Below are 24,429 nucleotides of genomic sequence, written 5' to 3' on the forward strand. Positions count from 1 at the left end.
TTTTGGTTCTCTCTAGCTGATTAGCTTGGATCTAAACCTGAATAACTGTGCTTTCCTCTCTATGTCAGTTCTGTTGTACTCTTGCATTCCAAGGTTTAACAGAACATTCTATAGTCTGTCAATAACAAACCTGGGCACAAATCTGTATCATGACACCGAATAGTCATTGACCAGGCTTCACAATCAAACTATGACTGATTCTTTCTCTTTTATAGCTCACTAACATCCAACAAAAATTGAGCCAAATTCAGGCTATAGAAATTACAGAAAAGTTAATCTGAACATTTTCGTCAAAAGATAATTAACTTAATGTGATGGCCAGGGTTGGAGGGTTTGAGCTATAGGGAGAGGCTGAATAAGCTGGGGCTGTTTTCCCTGGAGCGTCGGAGACTGAGGGGTGACTTTATAGAGGTTTATAAAATCATGAGGGGCATGGATAGGGTGAATAGACAAAGTCTTTTCCATGGGGTGGGAGAGTCCAGAACGAGAGGGAATAGGTTTAGGATGAGAGGGGGAAAAAAGGGGACCTAAGGGGCAATTATTTCACACAGAGGGTGGTGCATGTATGGAAAGAGCTGCCAGAGGAAATGGTTGAGGCTGATACAATAACAGCATTCAAAAGGCATCTGGATGGGTATATAAATTGGAAGGGTTTAGAGGGAGATGGGCCAAGTGTTGGCAAATGGGACTAGATTGGATTGGGATGTCTGGTAGGCATGGACGAGTTGGACCAAAGGGTCTGTTTCTATGCTGTACATCTCTATGTCTCTGTGAATCTATGAAGGTAAACTTAACTAATTGCTCAGTTCACTTATACTGCTGTCAAATTGTGCAAAATATGCAATGGTTAAAGGAGCTGCTCCTTACTTACCAGACCATACAGTTTCTCTCGGAGAACTTTGATGTCTTCCTGTAGTTTCTGCTCCTTCATTCTCCACTCAGCTTTGTGAACTTCCCGGCTGAGGTCCTTTTCCCCTCCACAGGGGTGACGATTGGTCTCCAACAGCAAAGAGCGCAGTTCATTGAGGTTCCTGGTTTCATGAATAATTGAGAGATTTGGCAATGAGTCAGACGCAAACCAGTGGGAGTGGGAGGAAGGGAGAAGTACAAACGGTCATTCATGTGCGAGTATCTCAATCCAGTGCAGATCGAATGCTTAGTTCGACTGAATTTTGAAATCAAAGAGAAATAGTTTGATTTGGAGCCCCAGGTAGGTTTGTGTTTGGTCGAACAGCATCCCAATCAGCTAGATTTCTGGCTCCAGCAAGACCCCAGGCCAATTCCATTGAGGCAGGATGGGGGCAATTGGTAGCTGTGTTGGCTCTACAAGGACTGCTTAAGGTTAATTTAAGGAGGCGGACTGTAATTTCCTTTATGAGAGCTCAAAGCCAGACTGAGAGGCCTGGTGCTTGAGAAGTTGCTCTCCAAGCCTAGCTCAATGCAGCCACAGCACCAGGTTATCCCGGAGGGAGGACCCACCAACCGAAAGCCCCGCCCACCCCCGACACACTCGTAACCACGACCACCGTGTTCTTCCAAACATTTATCGTTGAGGAAAATTCCTCATCATCTCACTAGAAGTCTTGCATTTTTCTAACATTACACTTATAGCAACACACCTAAAGTGTCACATCTCAAAAAGTGTCTCACTTGAAAAGAACGTTGCTAGAAACTTCATGTGGATTTTCAACAAAGGGTCCCTGTAATGAGGGAAGGCCGACTGTAATCCTGTCCATTTGCTTTCTCTGGGACGTCTACTGAAATTATGGATGCAGGTGAGAGTATTACTGAGAAAATTCCCTGCAAATATGTCAAATAGTATCCCTACAATGTGGAAGCAGACTGCTTAACCCATCATGTCCATGCTGACCCTCTGAACAGCATCCCACCCAGACCCACCTCCCCTACCCTAGCCCACATAGCCTGGACATCCCTGGACACTATAGGCAATCTACCATGGCCAATTCACCTAACCTGCACATCTTTGGATTGTGGAAGGAAAGTGGAGCACCTGGAGGAAACCCACGCAGACACAGGGGAGAATGTGCAAATTCCACACAGGTAGTCACCAGAGGCTGGAATCGAACCTAGGTCCCTGGGGGTGTGAGGCAGCACTGCTAGCCACTGAGCCATTATAAACTATAATTGATTCAAATAAACATTCATCCATGCTGATAAATCCAATTGATTCATTATGAAATGAACAGCTATTGGAAAATTAATTCCATTTACTAGACTGAACTCAGAACTTGCCACCCCGCTCCCCCCACCCCCCCCACCAATAACTTTTGATTCCTGTACCCACCAAGAATCTCTCTCTCTCTGCCTTAGAAATATTCAATGATTCTACCTTCATGTGCTCTGAGGCAGTGAGTTCCAAAGTCACATGATCCTCTCAGAGAAAAGAAAAATTCTTATCTTCATTCTAAAGGGTGGCCTTTAACTCTTAAACACCATGTTTTTGGATTTGCCCAGAACAGGAAACATCCTTTCCACATCCACCTTGTCCCAAGAGTGCACTGTATCTTATAAAGATCAATCAAGTCAGCCCTCACTCTCCTCCACTACACAGGACACAAACCCAGTCAGCCCAACCCATCCTCATAAAACAACTTGCTCATTTTGAATATTAATCTGGTAAACCTCCTCTGAACCACTTCCAGTGCATTATCTTCTTCCTTAAATGAGACTGCAAAACATTCAAATATACTCCCATCAAAATCATGTATACCTGTTCAATTCCTCCTTTAATAAAGGGTAGTATGCCATTACCTCCTTAATTACTTGCTGCACCCATACACCAACTTTTGCGACTCATGGACACAAACAGCTAGATCCTGCTGCACCTTGGAATTAGATTAGATTAGATTCCCTACAGTATGGAAACAGGCCCTTTGGCCCAACAAGTCCACACTGACTCTCCGAAGAGTAGCCCACCCAGACTCATGCCCCTATATTCATCCCTGACTAATGCACCTCACACTATGGGCAATTTAGCATGGCCAATGTACCTGACCTGCACATCTTTAAATTGTGGGAGGAAACCAGAGCATCCGGAGGGAACCCACGCAGACACGGGGAGAATGTGTATTCTGCGGTTGTTTTCCATTCATAATATATTGCTTTTTTTTTAATTCTTCCTGTCAAAGCAACTTGATATTTTCCAGATTTTTGCCCACTCACTCAACCTATGTATGTCTCTCTGGACCCGTAATGTGAACTCTGCTTTCCTTCTAGCTTTCCCACCTAGCTTTGTGTCATTTACAAATGTAACTACCATACCTTCAATCCCCTCATTTCAGTCATAGATTGTCTTTCCTGGTCCCCATGCTACTTGATACTGTAAACGTTTTCCCTCTCTTCAGCTATTATGCCTTCCCTCTTTAACCTCACATTTCCCCTTCTTAAATCCTGACCAAAACCCTTCTGTACTTGTGAAACACTAGCCTCTTGTTTATTGCTCTCTTCTTTCCTCAGTGCTCCAGTGCAGAGAATGAATGCAACATACTGGAAATTTTATATTAAAACAGGAACATTCAGCAGCACAGACCATCGATCCGGAAGGTTAATCCTGTTTATCTCTCTACTAACATTTCCAGTCTGTTTTTATTCCTTGAAGATTATTATTTTCCAAATTTGAACCCATTTTTCTCTCAGCTCTGAGGTTCACTCTATCCAATCAGGCTTTCATGACATGCCCTTTTCTCTTTTGACTTTGTTATGGCTCATCATAATATTTGCCTTTCATTCCTCTGTACCATTATCCAGTTCAGTGCAACTGCCTTCAGCTGGTTTCCTTCCTATCTCTCCCATCGTAGCTGCAGCATCTGAGCAGCTCTTTGCTCCCTGCACAGAGGTCCTTTGGAGTTCTTCAATCATCTACTCTTCAGCCCTTCTATTTCTGATCTTGATGTTACAATCTCATCGAAAAACAAGTGCCCCAGAGTTCCTCAGACCTTCTGTCCCTCCATCTACTATAACTTCGTCGGAGTGTAGCAGAAATCTTGGTTCCACATGGATTCAATTTTGCCTCATTAGAACCTCGCAAACTGTGCACTGCCTCCATGTTCAGATAGCTTATTCAACAGCTTGTTTGGGATAAGAGATACTTTCCTCCAGTTAAATCTAAGAAAAATGCAAGTCATTGCCTTTGGCCTCTGCTCCATCTTCCTCTTCCTCATCTCCAATTGCTTCTCCCTTCCTAGTATGTGATAGGTCAATCCAGACTATACCCATCTCAGTCACCCTATTTAACTATAACTTTATGTCCAATCCCATGTCCTTTTCCTCCTTCAAGACCTCCTTTCACCTCCATAACACTGTCATTTGGTTCATACATTGGTGTATTTCGGCTTTGGACTTCATTCCAATGAACTGTTGACTGGCTTTGAATTTCCTGTTTGCTTCAGTTCAGCAGAAGTCCTTCCAATTGCGTCATAACATGCACCATGTCCCACTTGCTGTTCTCCCTAGTGGTCTACACGAGCTCCTGCTTACCAAACACATCAAATTCATAATACTCATCCCAGTGCTTGAATTTTTAGTTTCTTTCTTTATTTCTCTATTTTAATACCTAAGATGTCTAACTAGGTAGTTCATACCTAAGGTGATGCTGCGTATGACAACATTGTACACTTTCCACTGTACTCCTGTACTTTTGTACTGCAGTACACATGACAATAAAACATAATTCTAATTCTAAATACCTTTAGGATCTCGTCCCTCTCAATTCCTATAACATCACAAGCTCTACACCCTCCCTAATCCTGGTATTTCTTGGAATCTAGTCTGTTGGATATTCCCTCCCTATGTCACTCAGCTCTGGAATTCTATTCTGAAATCCTGCCACCTCCAGTTCCTCATAAATCCCCAATCATCTTTCTTAATATCTTTTTATTTGAAGCGGGATTGATTTTTGTATGAGAGGGGAGGGCATATTTCATCAATAAAAGTCAGATATTTGTTGTCTGCAACGTTGTCTTATAAACTGCAAACGGAATGAAATAAATGGATTTTTCTTCCATTAGGAAACTATTAGAATTCAGCCAACATCTCAAAAATAACCAAATTATTCTGGGACCTTGCTGCTAAGACTTAGTAATTTTGCAGAAAAGGGTTTGTAGAGCATTTGTTAAATTTTTAATTAACCTTTAAAAAATTCTCCTGGAGAAAAATGCTATAATTCATTGGTTGGTATCAATATTAATAGTTTATAGAGTATGGTATGAGCTTGTTCCATATTAATTGAGCAGATCCCAGCCAAATTGAGCAGCATTGATTTAAACAGTAAAAACACTGTACAGTAAATCCCGTGTCCGAACCGTGAATACACAGATCTGCGTCAAAAAATAAGTAACAAAAATCAATATCCGTGTACAAAAAAAAAATCGCATGATATTTTTAACCATAGTTTTGATGAGCTCCACATTTGTGAATTTTAGCATTCACAGGGGCTCTCGGAAATGGGACCTTGGTAGGTGTTTGATTTGATTTGATTTATTGAGGTGCAGTGAAAAGTATTGTCTTGTACACTTCACAGGCAGATCACACTGTACAAATACATCAGAGTAACAGAAGAGTGTTACAGCTGCCGAAAAGGTACAGAGAGAGAGAGATCAACATTAATAGTAAAGAGATCTATTCAAAAGTCTGGTAACAGCGGGGAAGAAGCTATTCTTGACTGTATTAAAATGTTTATTAGTTGACACCTGGGAGAGGGAGTCCTTTGGCTGAAAAAGGAACAAGAAAACCAATAAGTAACAGAGGCAAACAGGGCAGAAGAGAAGATGGGATAAAGGTATGGAATAGCAAAGAGATTAGAGAAAGGAGAAGGCTGTCCCAATGGGTAGGTGTTTAGGGCATTTGTAACCAATCAGACCAGTGCCATTACACATCCACGCAGTGCCCGGGTTGTGACAGTTCCTGAGTCCATTAGCAAGTCGATATGTGCACAAGTTGGAAAACAATGCAGGCCAACATACAGCAGCTATAAATACAGGAAATGTTCATATGTCAGATCTTTGAAATTACACCCCTGTATGGAATCGTGTTCACAAGTACAAATGTTTGTAAGTCGGATGTTTGGAAATTGGAGACCATTTTATTGTTATGATCTAAACTGGAGATGGCAAAGCTGAGGAGTAATAATGAAAGTGTGTTAAAGTGTGAACTTTATAAAGTGGGTGACTGAATCCTGCACTGCATGCTCAATTACCTGAGAGGCACTCTGGTCAAAGGTCTGCAGCCACATGTTCAGTCACATGTAAACCCGTGTCCCTGAACAGACATCAGCCTTGAACAGAGGGATAGCCAATGTTTGTGTGAGTGATTGTGTGCACAAGAATTACTGAACAGGACCAGTCAGCCTGTGGCTAACCCAGAACAATTCAAACCTAACTCTTCCCTTTCTTAGGGACAATCACGCAGGATATCCAAGGACCAGATGCATTTTGCAGGGTGCAATGTTTTAAAGGCCAGCGTTGAGTTTGCGGATGTAAATGCTGCTGCTCTTTGGAAGAACTGCTTCGCTATTACTTACAATAAAAGAAAACAGCGAATGGTTTATAAACAGTGTGAAAACTGTTGGCCATCACACATTATTTGGTTGGGTCCAACACAGTTGTAATGTTTAATTAGCACACTAGCCAGAGATTTTAGGACTCTGTTTTGATTGGTGAGAGTAGGGTAGGTGCAGCTATTTAAAGAGTTCAGATCAATCAGAGGGAAGGTGAAACAGCTTTTAAATTCAGCTTCACAGAATGAGTCTAACTTCAAGCCACGTTGTTCAGCCTAAGGCAACATTTCACTTCATTGTTGATATAAACTGCTCGACAGAATCCAAAAATAGCATTTGTTTATAATCCGCCAAAACAACCTGCCTCAAACACAAGACAATTTTCCGACATCTGGTGTCAACTTTTTGCTGAGTAATTAGTGGGACCGGTATTGATACAGATGTATTATTCCTTCCCTGGTTACTGAATCACATTTGTAAAAATTCTCACAGCTGTCTGCCTCTCTAGCCCCATTTTCAATCGTGCCTCTCTGGTTTTTAAGATTACTTGCTGCCCCTCCCCACCACATACAGACTTCAAGGATGGCGTCTCCAGCCTTTAAAAGACAGGGAATTCTCACCGTTCCTTCTTCAGCAGCTCTTGACTAATGATGACCAGCTGTCCTGAAGCATCATGGGATTTACGGGTCAGGGCCTCCAGCTCCATTTCCAGCTTGGCTTTCTCCTTTGTTGTTGCATCGGCTTTTCTCTCAGAAGATTTTGACTTGTGTTCTAGAGCTGCGGAAGTAAAAGGTGTGGTTACTAATCTGACAGAATGACATTGTAGAAAGTTCTATATCTGGGAAACTACACACCCAGTCAAATCCACCGTGCGAAACCCAGACAAGTTATTAGCTGATTATAATCGAGGGTTTGCAAATAAATACAGTTTCAGTTTCCCTTATCTTTCATTATTTTCCACTAGCTCAGCTAGGTCATTCCCAAACGCAAAGTTCTATTTCAACCACAGGTATTCAGTGGAATATGGCAGTGGTATCTTAAAAGGCAGCAAGAGGAAGGTGGAGAGTTAAGGGGATTTGGGGAGTGGGTTCTGGGTGAATCAAAGAGTGTGTTGCCATTTACGCACAACCATCAATGGTTGGGCAAAAGAAATGTATGGTGCACAAGAGGAGGAACACAGATCTCAGATGGTTATAGGGCTGAAGATGATTACAGAGACACAGAATAACGAGACCATGAAAGGATTTTAATATGAAATCACTTCAAACTTATTGTGAATCATAGAATCCTGACAGTGTGGAAGCAGGCCATTCAGCCCATCAAATCCACACTGGTCCTCCGAAGAGCTTCCCGCCCACACCCACTCTATCCCTGTCAGCCTGCCTTCCTGATAGCTAACCCATCTAGCCTGCAAAACTAAAGACAATTTTGCATGACCAATTCACCTAACCTTCACATGTTTGGAATACAGGAGGAAAGCAGAGCCCCCAGAGGAAACCCACACAGACACAGGGAGAACATGCAAACTCCACACACACAGCCACCCAAGGCTAGAATTGAACCTAGGTCCCTGGCACTGTGAGGCAGCAGTGCTAACCACTGAGCCACTATGCCTTGAGGAACAAACTGGCCGCTTCTACCTAAATGAGTTCAGCAAGTATATTCTACACACAAAAGAGTGCATAACGAGCTCTTATTCAATATTTCTATCTCTTCATTTTCATGAATTGTCATTCATTCTGTACTGGAGGATATGACATAAAAAGGAGAGAGGAACACATTGCTTTTTATCAAAATTTTAGACATCCCTTCCCAAAGTTTGCTCATTTTTTACGTAATGTAGAAAGCAGATCTCTGCATTTTTTCATTACAGTGATACAAAATGACTTCTGTCTTCAACTGACTTACCGACAATCTGTGTCTTTAATAACTCAATCTGTGAAGACATTGAAGAAACATCCTTTTCCCTTTTACCAAGTTTGTCTAATAAGTCTAAAAGGTGGCAAAACAAGTAAGAATTGAGCTCATAGGTTGTATAAAAATATTGTCAAGTAAAACTTCAAGTTACTTTGGAAATTACCTTCTATTGACTGTTTCATCTTCATTTTCTCTTTCAGGATGTTATTGCTGTCAATGGCCTGTAAACATATCAGTAATATTATTGAAGTGTAATGGTCAAGATTCAAACTCTCAGTATTCCCTCAATGCTCACTCGGTCCCGATTATAGAGTGGAAATTACAACTGGTGTTCTTCATGCAAACACTTGCCACTCATGTGAAATTCCTCTGCATTAATTTAGCACGGGTATGAACCACAGAGAAATTCCATAAGCATTCAGAGTAGAACAACATCAATAAGTTGTTCCAGCCTCAACTCCTTTTATTGCAGATCCAGAATCATCTGCTTCTCTCAACATGTCCTATATATTTTAGCCAGCACTAGGTGGGCAACATAGTAACCCTTAAAATACTGCTAATTATGACCCCATCTCATGGCTGCTGTCAAAAAGTGGAGGAAGAGCCACTTGGATTTGAATTTCTTCAGAGGACTACAATCCCAGGAAAAGGTTTGTGAGATCTAATTTCCATAAATAGGTGTATATCTCGCGATGTAATTTTACGGTCATGGTGAAGGGGATTCACATACCTGACATTTTAACAACCTCAGCTATCGCTGCTTGAATAAATTGAAGAGAATATCAATCCTATTGTAAATGCCCAGAGTAGATCTAATGCTTCCACCAAAGGAGCCCCACTCCAATGAGCAAAGGCCAGGCATGGCTCTGTAAGAACATGGAGTGCTGACTCTCCACCATCCCTCTGAGCTAGACCCAGTAAGTGACGCACTGCTGGATTTCTGTTTATACATTGATCAGAAAACATCATGCAGACAGACCAGGTGTTTACAGCTAAACTATGAGTTGTTTATTGGAAGAATGTAATGTACATGGGAAGCAATACTCTAACTCAACACTGTAATCTTCTTCTGAAACCATAACATAGCCAACTTAAGAGTCTTTATAAAGCATCTATATTTTATGCAATTGCACATCTTGATGCTCAGAAGACACCTGACAGAAGAGTTAAATGAGGTGAACCAAAAAAATGAAATCATTCACTCAGGTGTACCTGGTCTGACAGCCTCTCACCAAGTAAATTTCTGAAGGAATCCCAAATCCTTTTTAGAAGTTCTTTCAACAAATGTTACCTTCCATCGAGAAAGACAATATCCTGTTGTCTCTGGTCTTTCCTCTATTTGGTTACTGAAAAAATTGCTCTGCTCGACTGCTGTAAAATTACATTTTATCGTAATCTTGTTGTCAGGGATAATACCGGTTTGAAAAATATGTCGTATTCTGGAAAAAGAATCAATGAAGCAAGATATCCTGGTGTTTTGGATCCATCATGTGGTTGGCAGAGTTTGTAGGCCCCAATCAGACAACGTGTATCCTGATGCCCCCTCCACAGATAAAGGCTGTTCACGATTGGCACAGGAAGCCTGCAACATGATCGTTGTTCTCTCGGACACCAAATATTCCTCAAGGCCCCATTTTCACAGTAACAATGCAGAGGCCTAGCAAAGCGCACAAGAAGTCATCCAGCGCAGTTATTAGGGAGGGCAGGAAGTTCTTTCCACTGTTGTCAATCCTGTGTTTCTGACTATTGAAGACTGTTTGGCAGATCCTTTGAGGGCAGTAATTATGGATGTCTGCATGCACTACAGGATTGCATCACTCTCGCACTCACCAATAGAAGCCAAATGGCCAAAGCAATGGAGCACCATGAATCTTGGAGGGCACAGGGCTGTAATATGTGGAGCCTGAGCCCCAGCCTAATTATACTGGGTGTTTTGGTTACTAGATTGCAGGAAACCATTCAGTCTAGTCTGAGGGAGCATATTCAATTGTAAAGGTCTCTGTTGATACACATCCAACTATTTGCAGGAGGCTTCTAATTTACGACTCGTGTTCATACGCAGGATATAACAACTGGTCCTCCTGAAGACTAGGTTCCTGGGCAGCCATTGAGATGATAAGAGGCTTAATGACAGAACTCTGAATCACTGCATCCTCTGTGGTCAAGAATGTCTAAAGTCTTCAGGCTTGTTTGTACATTAAAGTCATTAACTGTCTTCATTAAGCAGCTCTCAGCTTGTAGATAATGTGACAATTACACACTTGGGCTGGGGAGGTCCATCGTGATAGAGATAAAGCAGTGACTTCAAGGAGGAGTGGAAGCCGAAGAAGGAAAGCACAAGGTAACATTAATACATTTCTCATTAAGTACCCCTCACCTTGGCACACATTCCCACCTGCATGTCCTCTATAGTCAGCATTGTGTGCTATACTGTTCCTGGCACATGTAGGTCCTTACAGTGAGGAAGACGGTTAGTTTTCTAAAAGCAAGCAAGAGATAACACCATCAGTGCTGCTGCAGAGTTAAACAAGGTCGCAGCCTGTTGTATAGCACGAGCGAAACCATCAGCCCCACTCAACCATGAGGCAGCCTCACTGCTACACTGACCAAGAGGAACACGCTGTCAGCAATGCACCCCAGAACTGTCCAAAGGCAGGAGCACTGCAGCAAAGCCATGCACACAATATAACATGCAGTGTTAATTGGCAAGCGTGTGGAATCACCATTGTGCTTCTTGTCCTCTCCTGCCACAGTTAATGACAAGACAGTGAGGGGCTTAAATAAAAAAAAACGAGTGGCAGCATCAGTGATACATTGAAAGAATCTGAAACCGACATCAAGAAAGGAAAGTTCCAGAAGCCTAATAAAGTTAGTATGCAAGTTGCAACTTCTCGACAATGTTTCTTCATGTGAATACATGCTTTTCCCTTGCACTGATTTGGGCCTGTGCATTCTTTTGCCATCCACATGAAGAAATCTGCCTCATCTCCGAATCCAGCTCAGTCCAAAACAAATCAAACAATCGTGTTAAAATTGAGTGCATTCATTTTCTCATTGAAAAAGAAGAGACTTTGCAGCACTGAAACTTATGAAACAAATACGTGGGTCCAAGTTGGTGATTGTAAGTAAGAGATCAGTGTCTTAGTTTGCTGAGGGTTAATAGGTGAAGGGGACAGGAAGGCAAGTATAGCCTGTGAGTTGATACTTCTTTGTGTATAATGCAGCATGTTGCACGATGCATACCCTCTCCTCCACTCTGACCTTCCTACCAAGTAGGCCTGGAAATGAGATAACTTTAAGATTCTGAAACACTTTAACGTAGACCCTTGGTTTCGGAGAGTACTCCTCTGCTCTCATGGTGAACAAATAATCATGGTCTTCAGGCAACGTTAGGGAAGAAAGCTAGAATAGCCCGACAAATACCCATTCATCCAGACTGTTGTAAAGCTTGGGGGTAATGCCACAAGAATCTTTGGCATAAATAGGGAGGATGTTGCAGCTGGCATCACACCAGGTGATATCTTCAATGTGCAGCACAGCCTGGCATAGGCAGCAAGGCTAGGCAGCACACCTTGGAAGACAGTCTATTGAAAGAAGCCTAAACTTGTTTAACCCCAGCTCAGTGCCACTGTGCACCAACCAAGCTCACAACTTTATATCAAGACCTTTCAAACTTTCTTAACCAGAAGGTACTATCATTTCCAGGACAAAGATTCCTGCTCCAATCTGAAACTGATGGAGAACCTCCAAGTTGCTGCTGGTATTCTCCATTGTCTGGTAGGTCAGTGCTGGCTTGGGGAAGGGCCACTGAGATCTGGGTTCAAAGCTCACTGCAAATGTAAGCAGTGTGATCCACAATGACACTTCACCGCAGGATCACAGGCTAGCTACATTGATAAAAGCCTCATGCTTTACGTTTGGCTCTCGAGCTGTTGGCCTGGGACTGCAGCAAAGTGGTGGCTATGATTTTCAAGCACTGATGTCATTAAGAGCAGGCTGCAACAAACAGGAACCACAATGCATCTGGAATGAGTTGGCAATTTAGCCAACCAAGTCCAGGCCACAGTGGAATTCAGCTGATGGTCAGACCCTTTCTTAGGCATCACGGTGTGTTCATGACAATCGATACAAGTGAGACATTAACGTCATATATCTTCCTGGTCAACAAGACTGAAAATGCCTTATTCGCAGCTCAAGGCATCTTACAATTTGCAAATTGGCTGCACCATCACAACTATTGATAGGTTGTGAATCACTTTGGCCATACCAGTAGGTGCCAGGCCTCCAACCCATGGGACAATTCCTGCTGCCACTGATACTTTACCTGCAGAGTTTGGTCACTCATCAAGGCTACCAGATATACCCTGGCAGCTGGCTGAGGGTTCTGGGGAAGGGCACAGGCAAGCTCCCCCCTGATGCTGGGCAGACAGTCTCCCACAGCAGATCCCCCCCCCCCCCCCCATCAGCATGGAAACGTTGCCCCACTCTCCCCCCCACCCCCTCAACACCCCACCTTGACCTCGTCAGGCCTACCTAGCCAGCTCCAGAGAGACCTTTGCAAATCAACTCATCCAGCCTGGCCTACTCCGCGGCTGCTTACCCAGGGGCTTACTGCCAGCCTGGCTTGCTCACCACTGTCAACGGGCAAGAATTCTTGGAGGTGGACATCTACCCTCATGGGGGCAGTAGCCTGGATTTCAGCCAACCAGGGTACGGGAATGGGGGAGTGGGGGTGGAGGAGGGGGAGAGCTGAGGTATGGGAGGAGGTGTGGAGAGGTGAGGGTGGGGGAAGGTGAGGGTATGGGGGAGGTGAGAATTTGGGAAAGGGTGGGGAGAGGTAGGGGTGGTGGAAGGGGAGGGTATGGGGGTGGTGAGGACATGGGAGGGTGTGTAGAGCAGTGAGAGTGGGGAAAGGTGAGGGATGTGGGAGGGAGTGGGGGAGGTGAGGGTAGAAGGTGTGGGGGAGTGAGGGTGGGGGAAGGTGAGGGTATGGGGGTGGTGGGGATGTGGGAGGATGTGTGGTGAGGTGAGGATGTGGGAAGATGAGTGTATGGGGGAGGTGAGGATGTGGTAGGGTGCTGGGGGGAGTGAGGGTGGGGGAGGTGAGGGTATGGGGGATGTGAGGATGTGGGAGGGTGTGTGGAGAGGTGAGGGTGTGGGAAGGTGAGGGTATGGGGGTGGTGGGGATGTAGGAGGGTGTGGGGGGAGGTGAGGGTGGGGGAAGGTGAGGGTATGGGGGAGGTGTGGTTCGGGAAAGGTAAGGAAGTGGGTGGGAGAGGTCAGAGTGGGGAGGACTTATGTTTCCAGCTGATAACCAGGCCCTATGTCTCTGTTTAAAATTAAAACCCCTTCTTTGTCTTTCTCACTTGGATATTAAATGGGCTGCTAGCGTATTCATTGCTTAATTCCTGTGAAGCTGTCCACTATCTGTTGGGGTATAATCCTAGATCACTGATTGCCATCAGAATCTGGTACAGGGACCTCCATCGGACTGTGATAAGAAATAGGAACTCTGGCCAATGTCCTCCCTCAAACACGGTCACCCGGGGCAAGGACAGAAAGTCCTCTCACTGCCTGCTAAAGTGTTAACTCTTCCTCAGAGTGAAGGCGGAGTCTTGGCTCCAATACTCACTGTGTACATTTTCTGAGACATGGGACAGACCCTAGAAAACACCTGGTTAAACCTCCTACAGTTTTGTTGGCCCTTGCCTCCTGTGTATTTGGCTGTGATTTGCAGCATTAAGAACTCAAATATGCAGCAGCTGTGCTCAAAATTATTGAACCATTAAATTACATTCCACATAAGTAAATACATTATATTCTCCTGCCCTTCAATGGAACAGTAACATTGGTCTTAAACTCAATGTATATAATAGCACATAAAGTTAAACCCATGATATTGCCTATTTAACATTTAATTATGATCAAATTATTTCCAACTTATTAAAATTGTTAGTTTTTTTTGTTCTATATTGTTGAAGTTGATTTTAACCAGAGCACAGTAAGACTAACATTATTTCTCCTACTACCACAGACCAGAGATATATTTAATGTTTTTTTTGTGTGTGTATTCTCATACTTCAGAAGAATGACGAGCTTCCAGTGCCTGAAGCTTCTCCTGTAGGTTCCTGAACTCCTGCTTGTGTTGGATCTCAGACTTCTGGAGCGCCTCGTAGTCTGTCATTTTTCTCTCAGCTGCAGCTATCTGCTCCTTTAAGAAGCTGATGGCCTGCGCTTGGTCTTTGTAATCAGCATGAAGCTTCTCCTGTTCACTGAGTCTCAGCTCAGCGTTTCGGAGCTGATCGATGGTCACCTGGAGCTCTTGCCTGTGCTGACAGGTTGTAACCTCAAACTTGTTCCGCCAGTTTCCATTGCACTCTTCCAGTTCGTATTTGGCTTCCTGCAGCTTAACTCTGAAGTCCTCTTTCTCCTTGATGTGCAGTGCCATCTCAATCTCGTGCTTGGCTTTCAGATTCTCCCATTCGAGTTGGTGCTCCATCTTCAGGCTTTCTAGGGTGGCTCTTAGCTCCACTAGCTCACTGTTCTGAACATCACTACCTGCAATCAATGAGACTTTAAGTTCCTCTAGAGACTTCTGATGGTCAGATACTAAAGTGTCCAGTTTGTTCTTCCAATTGTCCATCATCTCCATGTTTTCCTTGGTTGCTTGGTGCAGTTTCTGTCGAAGGTCACTGATATCCTGCGAGTACTTCTCATTGGTGGTCTTCAACTTTTCCATTTCCTCCTGATACTCCTGCAACCTGGCCTCATATTTCTCCTTCAGTAAGACATTCTCATTTTGATGCTCTTTGTTGACCGCTGACAGCTGTTCTCGTAGCTTGAAGACCTCTGACTGCAGACTGAGGCTCTGCTCGGGTGTGTCTGATTTGTCCGAGTTTCTCAATCTCTGCTGCAGTTCCTCAATTTCGCTGTTCTTCAAATTCAGTTCATCCTCCAGCTGGACAATCCTGGATTTTTCAGCTACCGTCGTGAGCTACAGTCAGAAAATCAAAGAAAACACAGTTAGTACTCAATGATTTGCCGCTCAGATGGTTCCTATTAATAGAATGCTAGTGGGACATAATAGCTCCTCTACATTATTTGTTGCAAAGTTGCTGTTCCATATCTTTAATTTTAAGATGCAGCAGAAATACAATTTTCGTTCAGATTCAGTCTGGCTGACAAAACAAAAGCACACCTACAACATCATGGTGTCATAACAGCGAGTCAATTTGCTTTGTATATGAAGCCTAGTCTGTGCCATGCTTCATGGAACCCTCAGATGTGGTGTCCTTACTTGGGAAAGGATGTACTGGCACTGCAGGGGGTGCAGAGGAGGTTCACGAGGTTGATTCCGGAGTTGAGGGGGTTGGCTTTTGAGGAGAGACTGAGTAGACTGGGATTGGAACTCATTAGAAGTTAGAACCATGATGGGAAAGTGCTGAAAATCACTCCAACCAAGGCACAACACTGCTTTCAACATTTACATGATACTGCCATTTCTCAAACATTCTCAAAACCTTCACACTGGACCTAACCTCGGGAAATCTAAGGTTATAAATTCCTGTCCGTTCACATTAAAATGATGACATGGAGGAGTCTTTTTTTTTTCGTTCCCACTCAGTCAGCGAAGGGGTGCATTTGAGAGGAGTAACAAAAGGATATTTGTTCCAACAACGTAGTCCCACTTCATTATCATTATCTATGTCCGATTCACCAATCCCCTGTCAGGAAACTGTTATACAGTCCACTGATTGAGGGGAGATGATAATGGTGTCGTGGGAAGGTCATTGGACTAATAGACCAAAGTCCCAAGCTAATGTGACCTGGGACATAAATCCCACCATGGGTGTGTGAAACTTAAAATAAATAAAAAATTTGGAATTAAAAGGTAACCAAATTGAGGCCACTGATGGTTCTTGTAAAAACTCCAATGCATTACTAATTTGCCATCTCTACCTGGTCTAGCCTAAATATGACTCTAGACCCATACCGATTAGAGGTGAATACTAAACGCTGGCTTAGCCAGCCAATCCTGCGTCCCATGACTGAAGAAAAATGATGACTATATTCGATTTTTATGCATGTAAAAACTATAATTTTCCTGGACAATTTCAACATGTGGCACTTAGTTCTATTCAGATAAACTTGATACTTCATACTACATCGTGCAGACATCTGCATCCTCAGGCGACTCTCTGTGTGGAGTTTGCACATTCTCCTCGTGTCTGCGTGGGTTTCCTCCGGGTGCTCCGGTTTCCTCCCACAATCCAAAAATGTGCAGGTTAGGTGAATTAGCCATGCTAAATTGCCCATAGTGTTCGGTGAAGGGGTAAATGTAGGGGAATGGGTCTGGGTGGGTTGCGGGTCGGTGTGGACTTGTTGGGCTGAAGGGCCTGTTTCCACACTGTAAGTAATCTATCTAAGTAATCTCTTCCCCATAACTTTTATGCCATTTTCTCTTAATAATTGGCCATTTTTAATGCATTGTTTCATATTTTCATTGGATTTTTCCCTTTGGAGAACAATGGGGAAGCGTTGGAAGAATAAGCAAGCTGATCATCTGCCACTTTGGACATCATCAATGCTTCAACATTTTCACAAAAAAGGTGGTTTACAGGTTCAGCAGGTAATTAAGAAGGCAAATGGAATACTGTCCTTCATTGCGAGAGGGATGGAGTTTAAAAACAGAGGTTATGCTGCAGCAGTATAGGGTGCTGGTGAGGAGCACCTGGAGTACTGTGTGCAGTTTTGGTCTCCTTACTTGAGAAAGGATGTACTGCCTCTAGAGGGGGTGCAGAAAAGGTTGATTTCGGGGTTGAGGGGGTTGGCTTGAGGACAGACTGAGGTAAAAACAATGACTGCAGATGCTGGAAACCAGATTCTGGATTAGTGGTGCTGGAAGAGCACAGTTCAGGCAGCATCCAATTAGCTTCGAAATCCAGGGCAGAGGAAATGACGTGGGAGTTGCAATGGGAGAGGGACACTGAGTAGACTGGGATTATATTCACTGGAATTCAGAAGAATGAGAGGGGATCTTATGGCGGGCGAAACTAAAACTAGGGAACATAGCTTCAAAGTAAGGGGAAGCAGATTTAGGACGGAGTTGAGGAGGAAGCTCTTCACCCAGAGGATTGTGAATCTGTGGCATTCCCTGCCCAGTGAAGTATTTGAGGCTACCTGATTGAATAATTTTTAAGGCAAAGGTAGATAGTTTTTTTTGAACAGAAAAGGAATTAAGGGTTACGGTGAGAGGGCGGGTAAATGGAGGCGAGTCCATGAAAAGATCAGCCATGATCTTATTGAATGGCGGAGCAGGCTGGAAGGGCCAGACAGCCTACTCCTGCTCCTGGTTCTTATATTCTTACGTTTTACAAATGAGAGCAGATTTATAGTTTAATGTCTGAAGGGAGCTTTCATTCCAACTTCTGCCAACTTATATCTACCTGTCCCATTGTGTTCATCATAATGTCCCTTTGCAACATTTCCTTTATAACATCTAAAACAACACTTCCACTTAGCAAGATAAGGGGACCGTATTTCTTCCAAGTTACACACCATCCTGATTTGGACATACATCATCATTCATTATCACTATGTTAAAATCTTGGTACTTTCCACCAAACGGCATGATGGAATTACCTTCACCAGCACGTTCTCACCAGCACCCACTGACCAGCAATAAATGCCAGTAGTGCTATCTGTCATTCCAGAGAGAGAGAGTTGACCAACTATCTCTGCTACCAGGTAAGAGCAAATTACTGCAAGATGCTGGAATGTGTACTGAAAACAACAAATGCTGGAGATCACACTAGGTCAGACAGCATCCTTGGAGAGACAGCAAACTCATGTCTTGAGTCCAGATGACTCTTCATCAGAGCTCTTCAGCTCTGATGGAGAGTCATATAGACTCGAAACATTAGCTTGCTGTCTGACTCACTGCGATCTCCAGCATTTGTTGTTTTCATCTCTGCTACCATGTTTAGTCATAGCTGCAGTTAATATTGAGAACAAGAGTTGAGGGGACAGTGGCCAATGAGCCTGAAATGCCATATTATTAAACAGAAATTCATCATTTGGTATTATTTTAATCTGATTTAAGATTCGAGTCCATGGTCGCTGCCCAGCATTTCCAGTAATTCAGCACAAAATAGTCTGGCCAGTTGCTTCACATGCAGCTGATGGCACAGATAGAGCAAGGAGAGAGGGGAGGGGGGGGGGGATGGGAGGTGAGGAGAGGGCGTATCAGAGAGCTGTTTTTCTGTGCATTCACCAGAAAGCTCAGCTTCCTGAGACACACTCGATGGATTAGATGATGTGCCAAGCAATGTTTAGCAGACCAATACGCCAAGCAGAAAAAAAAGGGCTTTCAAAACACAGATGTCAAAAGAAAATCAGTCCCACCGTGTTCTCCTTTCCGACATGAGGAGCGAGATCATGAACAAAGCCAATGTGCTTGCAAATGAAACAAAGCTTTTGTGATGCCAAGCCATTCTCAGGCAAGCTATGAGACTGACTGAGGGAAAAGCACTGAGGAGGGTTGGGGAGGGGTTGGCACATCGTTTTACCCGAGTGTCTTCAAACTCCTTCTGGAGTTTTCCAGCTTTAGTCCTTTCAAACAGCAGGCTGTGCTCTAGCTCCCGAATACGGGCATGCTCTAACTTTGTCTGTGTCTGTTAGTCCCGAGGGAAGAAGATGAGAAAGTAACAGTGAGAGGGAGAGAGAAAGAGAGAGAGAGAAAAAAAAGAGACACAAAGACACTGTAACAGCTCAGCACAATAAAATCACAAGGAGGGAGGCAAATACAAAAAAGTTTACAAAGTCAAACATTCAGACTGATGGCAAGATTTCTCCTGAATGAACCTGCTGATTTTACACTTTGGGAATCAAGCATTCAGAGCAAATCCAAAGAGGTTATTACATTTCATGGCGTGCAGCTCAACACTAAGGGTTGAGCTTCCAGGTTAGTCATGCATACGAGGGCAGCACACAAAGTTTACTCATCTTCCCATCTTTGGCAGGAGATGGACTTGCACGCTGCAGTTTCTCACAGTAGCAAGGCCACGATTAGGGCTAACAGTTTATAAGGCAGTACCACCTCATTACATTGAGAAGGAACACTCAGAGGACAGCCCTCTTGCTTTCCTCTGCTGCAGGAGTTACAAAAGCAGCAGAATTCTTTTCAAAAGACCCCGAATCATGGACTGTGTTGCATCCGTTCCCTATACCCTTCAGGGTCATGGTTTGCTTGGATTAAAACAGGGTGTGTTTTTGCACACTGTTCTTGTAAGTTTCAGAAAATAATGGAAGTGGGGAGAAATAGTGACCAGAACTACAAATCTATGCAAATGCAAAATGCTTATCTCTTTATGGTAAAATGAAAATGAGATTACCTGGAGAATTTTATTACCGATGAACTGCCGTTCCACAGTTAACAAAGTCATCTTTTGCTCTGTCCACATTATTTCACATTTGGCCCAAGTGACAGTTTTAAAACTTTTTATGCAGACAGTCTTATATTTTCTGCGAGTACAATACCATCCGATAAAGGACTAATCACCTATACTTCTGGCTCAGCTTTTCATCCTGAGTTACTCCTGAGTCAAACTGGCTGGCTCTCAGCTCCTTGGAAAATCCTCACTCTCCAGTAGATTTTTATCTTAAATATTTTGAAACTTTGTTTCTTTGCAATGACGGGGCACAGCCTCAATACTGCTGGATCCAGGGCAGCCCATTGCAATGGATCATTAAAAAAGGCAGTTATATCATACTTGGACTCTCAAGAGGGATCAGTGTAATCAAATTCAAAATGGTGGTGGGGGGGGGAGCATCATCTTCAACAAGAAGACTGTGACGTTAGACCTTCGATTTTGAGTGCAGTTCATACAACTGTACAGCACAGAATAGGCCCTTCGGCCCATTGAGTCTGCATAGACAACATAAATCCACTACTCCCGCATTTCAGCACATGGCCCATTGTTATGAATGTTCTGGATGTGAGGAGTGTATTATGAGTAAGGAATCTCACCTTGGATAAGGCAAGAGTTTTCCCCATACCATCGCAAGTCCTTGGGCTTATTTACACTGTAGAACTTTGTTATCCAAATGGGCAAAATCAAAAATGTAGCTTGGATATTAAAGTGCCCCTGAAACTGCATGACCCAATGACTTAAATAAGGAACTGGCAGCAAGCCAGAGAGAAATGCACAAAGTGGATGTTTAAAAATAAACTCAAGCCCACAATGAGAAACATTTTCTTCACTGCCTGATTCATTTAGAATGTCCTGAGATGGTCATTCTGTGCTGGTTGATGAACAAAACTCCAGCAGGAAATACCTTGGGTTGTGTTTTATCAGACTTCACGATTGAGTTTCATTTTAATAAGCGAGTGCCTGTTCCAGACAAGCTCATTCAAGGAAGGTCCTCAAATAGAAGCCAATTAGCTCCTTCTATAGAAACTGAACTCAACAGCATGAACTCATTGTATTTAACAGGTTGCTCATTGTACTCAACAGGTTATTAAACACAGGAATCTTCTATAATACACTTTGACAATGGAAAAAGAAATAGCTCAAATAGACAATCAAGAGGAACTTCATGCATCTACAGACAAAAGAAGCATGTGGCAAGATAGATAGGAAACAAAATACAAGATTGACAAGTTTATAATTGCAAATGTCACTGAAGCACTATGATCAAGATCACATTTGTTAAAAAAGGGAAAGACATAGCTGCAGGATGACATTGATTGGGAGCTCATATTGAAGAGTATATGACAGGTAGGAAGGACAAGAGTGAGGAAAAGGTGAAGGGTGGCTCCGTTAAGCAACAACAGTATTAGCTCAATAGACAGGAGTGACCTAAGTTCAGGAAAGTAGGATGTACAAGCAATTTGGGTGGAAATAGAGAAATGATAAATGCAAGAAGTTACTTGCAGGAGTACAACAGAGCAGAAAGGAAGATTTTGTCAGGAAGGTATGCCAATAATTGTGAAGGGCTCTAATCTACGTATACACTGGAAAAATCAGACAGGGAAAAGGAGCCCAGATGAGGAGTTCATAGAATGCTTTTGGAAGGTTCCTTTGAACACCATATTCTGAATCCAAACAGAGAGTAATTTATACGAAACCTGGTACCACAAAATAAGATAGGACGAACTAATGATATCATACTGAAAGACGCTCCTAGGTAGCAGTGATCATAATAGTACTGAACTTTACATTTGGTTTGAGGAAGAGAAGGGTGAATCTAAGATCAGTATTTTAAATTTAAATAAAGACAATTATTGGGACATGAAAGCAGAGTGAAGTGAACTTGCAATGTAGCTCAAGGTCAATAGAGACACAGTGGAAAATACTGAAGGGGATGTGTTAGAATACAGAAAATGGATACATTGTAATGAGCATGAAAAGTTCAAAGCAGAGTACCCACGTACCATAGTTGGTAGAAAAGTTATAGATACTGTCAAATTTAAAGGAAAAACATATCATTGCACACAAATGAATGGCATATTAGAAGATTAGATATATTTTGATATGAAGTAAAGAATGACTGAAAGAGGGGAAATGAGAGTACAGAGAAAACTAATTTACTTATAAAAACAAACAGTAAAGATTTCTAAAGTATTTTTTTTAAAGTAACAAAGTGAGTTTTGGTCCTATGGAAAGTGAGCTTGGAAAATTAGTAATGGAAAATAAAATGGATGAACTGAAGAGGTATTTTGCATCAATTTTCACTTCACAGGAAACAAGTAACATACCAGAAATAGCTGTACATCAGCAATCGGAAGGGAAGGAGGAACTCAAACAAATTACAATCACCAGGGAAGTGGGACTCAGCAAATTTTTGGAGCTTTGGGGTGACATGTCACCAGACCCTGCAAGACTTTATCCTAAGAAATGGCTAATGAGATAGTTGAGGCATTGGTCTTAGATTTCCAAAATTCACAGATTCAAGGAAGATTCCCTTTGATTGGAAAATAGTGAGTATAACTCCTTTATTCAAAAAGGAAAGGAAAGGAGATTAAAAATAAGTCAGGATAACTTAACATCTGTTTGGGAAAATGTTGGAAGCCATTATTAAAGCTGTAACAAGAGGGCACTTGAAGATATTCAAGGTCATCAGGAAGAGTCACCATGGCTTTGTGAAATGGAAATTACAATTTATTGGAATTCTTTGAGTCAGTAATATGTGATGTGGATAAAGAGGAAACAGTGTACTGGACATAAACTTCTAGTAAGCATTTGATAAGGTGTCACATCAAAGATTATTGCAGAAGATTTAAAAACTGGTGCAGGCAGTAACTTGCTGGTAATGCATAGAAGATTGGCTGGTTAATAGCACTGGTCTCATTATTTATGGAAGGATGTAAATGCATTAGAAGCAGCCCACTGAAGATTTATTTACCAGGTGGAATAACTGGGCTGCCTTCTGAAGAAAACTGGTCAGGCTGAGCGGGACAGGTTGAGTAAGAGGTGACCTGATTGAACCTGAGTGGTCTTGACAGGGTGGGATGTGGAAAGTCGGTTTTCTCCAGTGCGAGAATCCAGAATTAGGGATCACTGTTTAGAAATAAAGGGTTATCCATTTTAGACGGGGATGAGGTGAGGTTTTTTTTCTCACAGAGGATAAGTCTTTGAAACTTTCCTCCTCAAAAGACAATGAAAGTGGAGCCTTTGAGGCATTTTAATGCAAGCGGCTGGAAGGTTTTTGGAATGTGAAGTGTTCAGAACAGCCATGATTTTATTGGAATGATGGAACAGGCTTGAGGAGCCTACTCTTGCTCCAAATCCAAACGGTCACGTGTGTGTACATGGTTATCTTTATTCTTTCCAATCCACCCTACCACAGCAAGACAATGATAATTAATAATTCTGCCCTTACATGGAAGTCCTCTGTCCCATGGTGAAAACTGGGAAGACTGTTCCTTTCCAAACTCAGCAACAAAAGCTATAACCTACCAACTGACAGAACCATTTGCAGGTCCATCATATTACAATGAGTTAAGCACTTTCGTTGAAAGCATGTGAAAACGAATGAGGTGCTTAGGATAACTCCAGCGGTTTCTCAGTCATGTTATTTCTGAATGACTGGCTTTGGTATTGAAAATTCCATGGTGATGGATCCCTCGTTTAACAGTTTGTTTTGCAAACTGTTTGGCACTGAAAGGCCATAACTGGGAACTCAGAAACTGTCAGGTAATAAAAACAAGAATCTTTCTATAGGTCTCGGTGGCCAGGCTTGGCGCAATTTCTGTGGAGGGAAGACGTTCACCTGAAGACATTTTCTGAAACACCAACAATTTGCTTGACCGACGTGCTCTTGCCAAGCAGCACTGTCTGTAGTGCCAAGAAAACTGTGGGAACACAATGCTGGAAAAGGCATGTATCTCAGCTTGGGTGTATAGTTGATGGGCCCAAGGTGTTTCATCGATAGAGGTACTGACCACATTAACTGCATTCAATACTTTTACCTCTAAATCTCCTTTGGTAATTGATTCTTCTTCCACTCGGAACTGGAGATCCTCGATTTTCCTGTTGAACCATAAAAGCAAAGGTATAAAAATGAACGTTAAATCTTCAGAGACATTACGCCTGCTATAGGAACAAAGGTCCCAATATTTTGATTTGATTTTCTAGAAATGAGTGGCATTTTATTCTGGAAAAACTGAAGAGATAAGACCTTGGCTTTGAGATGTTAAATAGTTGTGGATGCCAAGAATCAATTGAATTGTTTAAAGTCTGAGATCAATAGGGTTTTGCTGGGTAAGGATGTCAATGAATCAGTGATATTGAGATAAGGCAATAGATGGAGCTGAGGTACAGACCAAAGGTGATTTAATCAAATGGCAGAAATGGCGAAAGGGACCGAAAGAGCTATGTCTGAATCCTTTTCAGCCTCACTGTAGCCCCAACTCCAGCTCTTACAGATTCATAGAGTTAAACAACACAGAAACAGAACCTCCAGTCCAACCAGTCCATGCCATTGATGTTCCCAAC

At 42.7% G+C, this 24,429-nt stretch overlaps 1 protein-coding gene across 4 annotated transcripts in view; it reads right to left on the reverse strand.

Moving 5' to 3' along the window:
* Window positions 1–24,429, reverse strand: part of clip2 (CAP-GLY domain containing linker protein 2) — a 142,390-nt gene that overhangs the window by 19,276 nt on the left and 98,685 nt on the right. For 3 of the 4 annotated variants that reach the window (XM_072589418.1, XM_072589419.1, XM_072589420.1), the window contains 7 exons: window positions 23,904–23,964; window positions 19,000–19,104; window positions 14,511–15,425; window positions 8,595–8,652; window positions 8,423–8,506; window positions 7,135–7,291; window positions 872–1,031 (listed from right to left, as the gene is read on the reverse strand). In XM_072589418.1, coding sequence (XP_072445519.1) covers window positions 872–1,031; window positions 7,135–7,291; window positions 8,423–8,506; window positions 8,595–8,652; window positions 14,511–15,425; window positions 19,000–19,104; window positions 23,904–23,964 — 1,540 coding nt within the window. The remainder of the gene's footprint in view (window positions 1–871; window positions 1,032–7,134; window positions 7,292–8,422; window positions 8,507–8,594; window positions 8,653–14,510; window positions 15,426–18,999; window positions 19,105–23,903; window positions 23,965–24,429) is intronic. The other variant, XM_072589421.1, reaches the window with a different exon arrangement.

The sequence above is a fragment of the Chiloscyllium punctatum genome, chromosome 19, assembly GCF_047496795.1.
Source record: "Chiloscyllium punctatum isolate Juve2018m chromosome 19, sChiPun1.3, whole genome shotgun sequence".
NCBI lineage: Eukaryota > Metazoa > Chordata > Chondrichthyes > Orectolobiformes > Hemiscylliidae > Chiloscyllium > Chiloscyllium punctatum.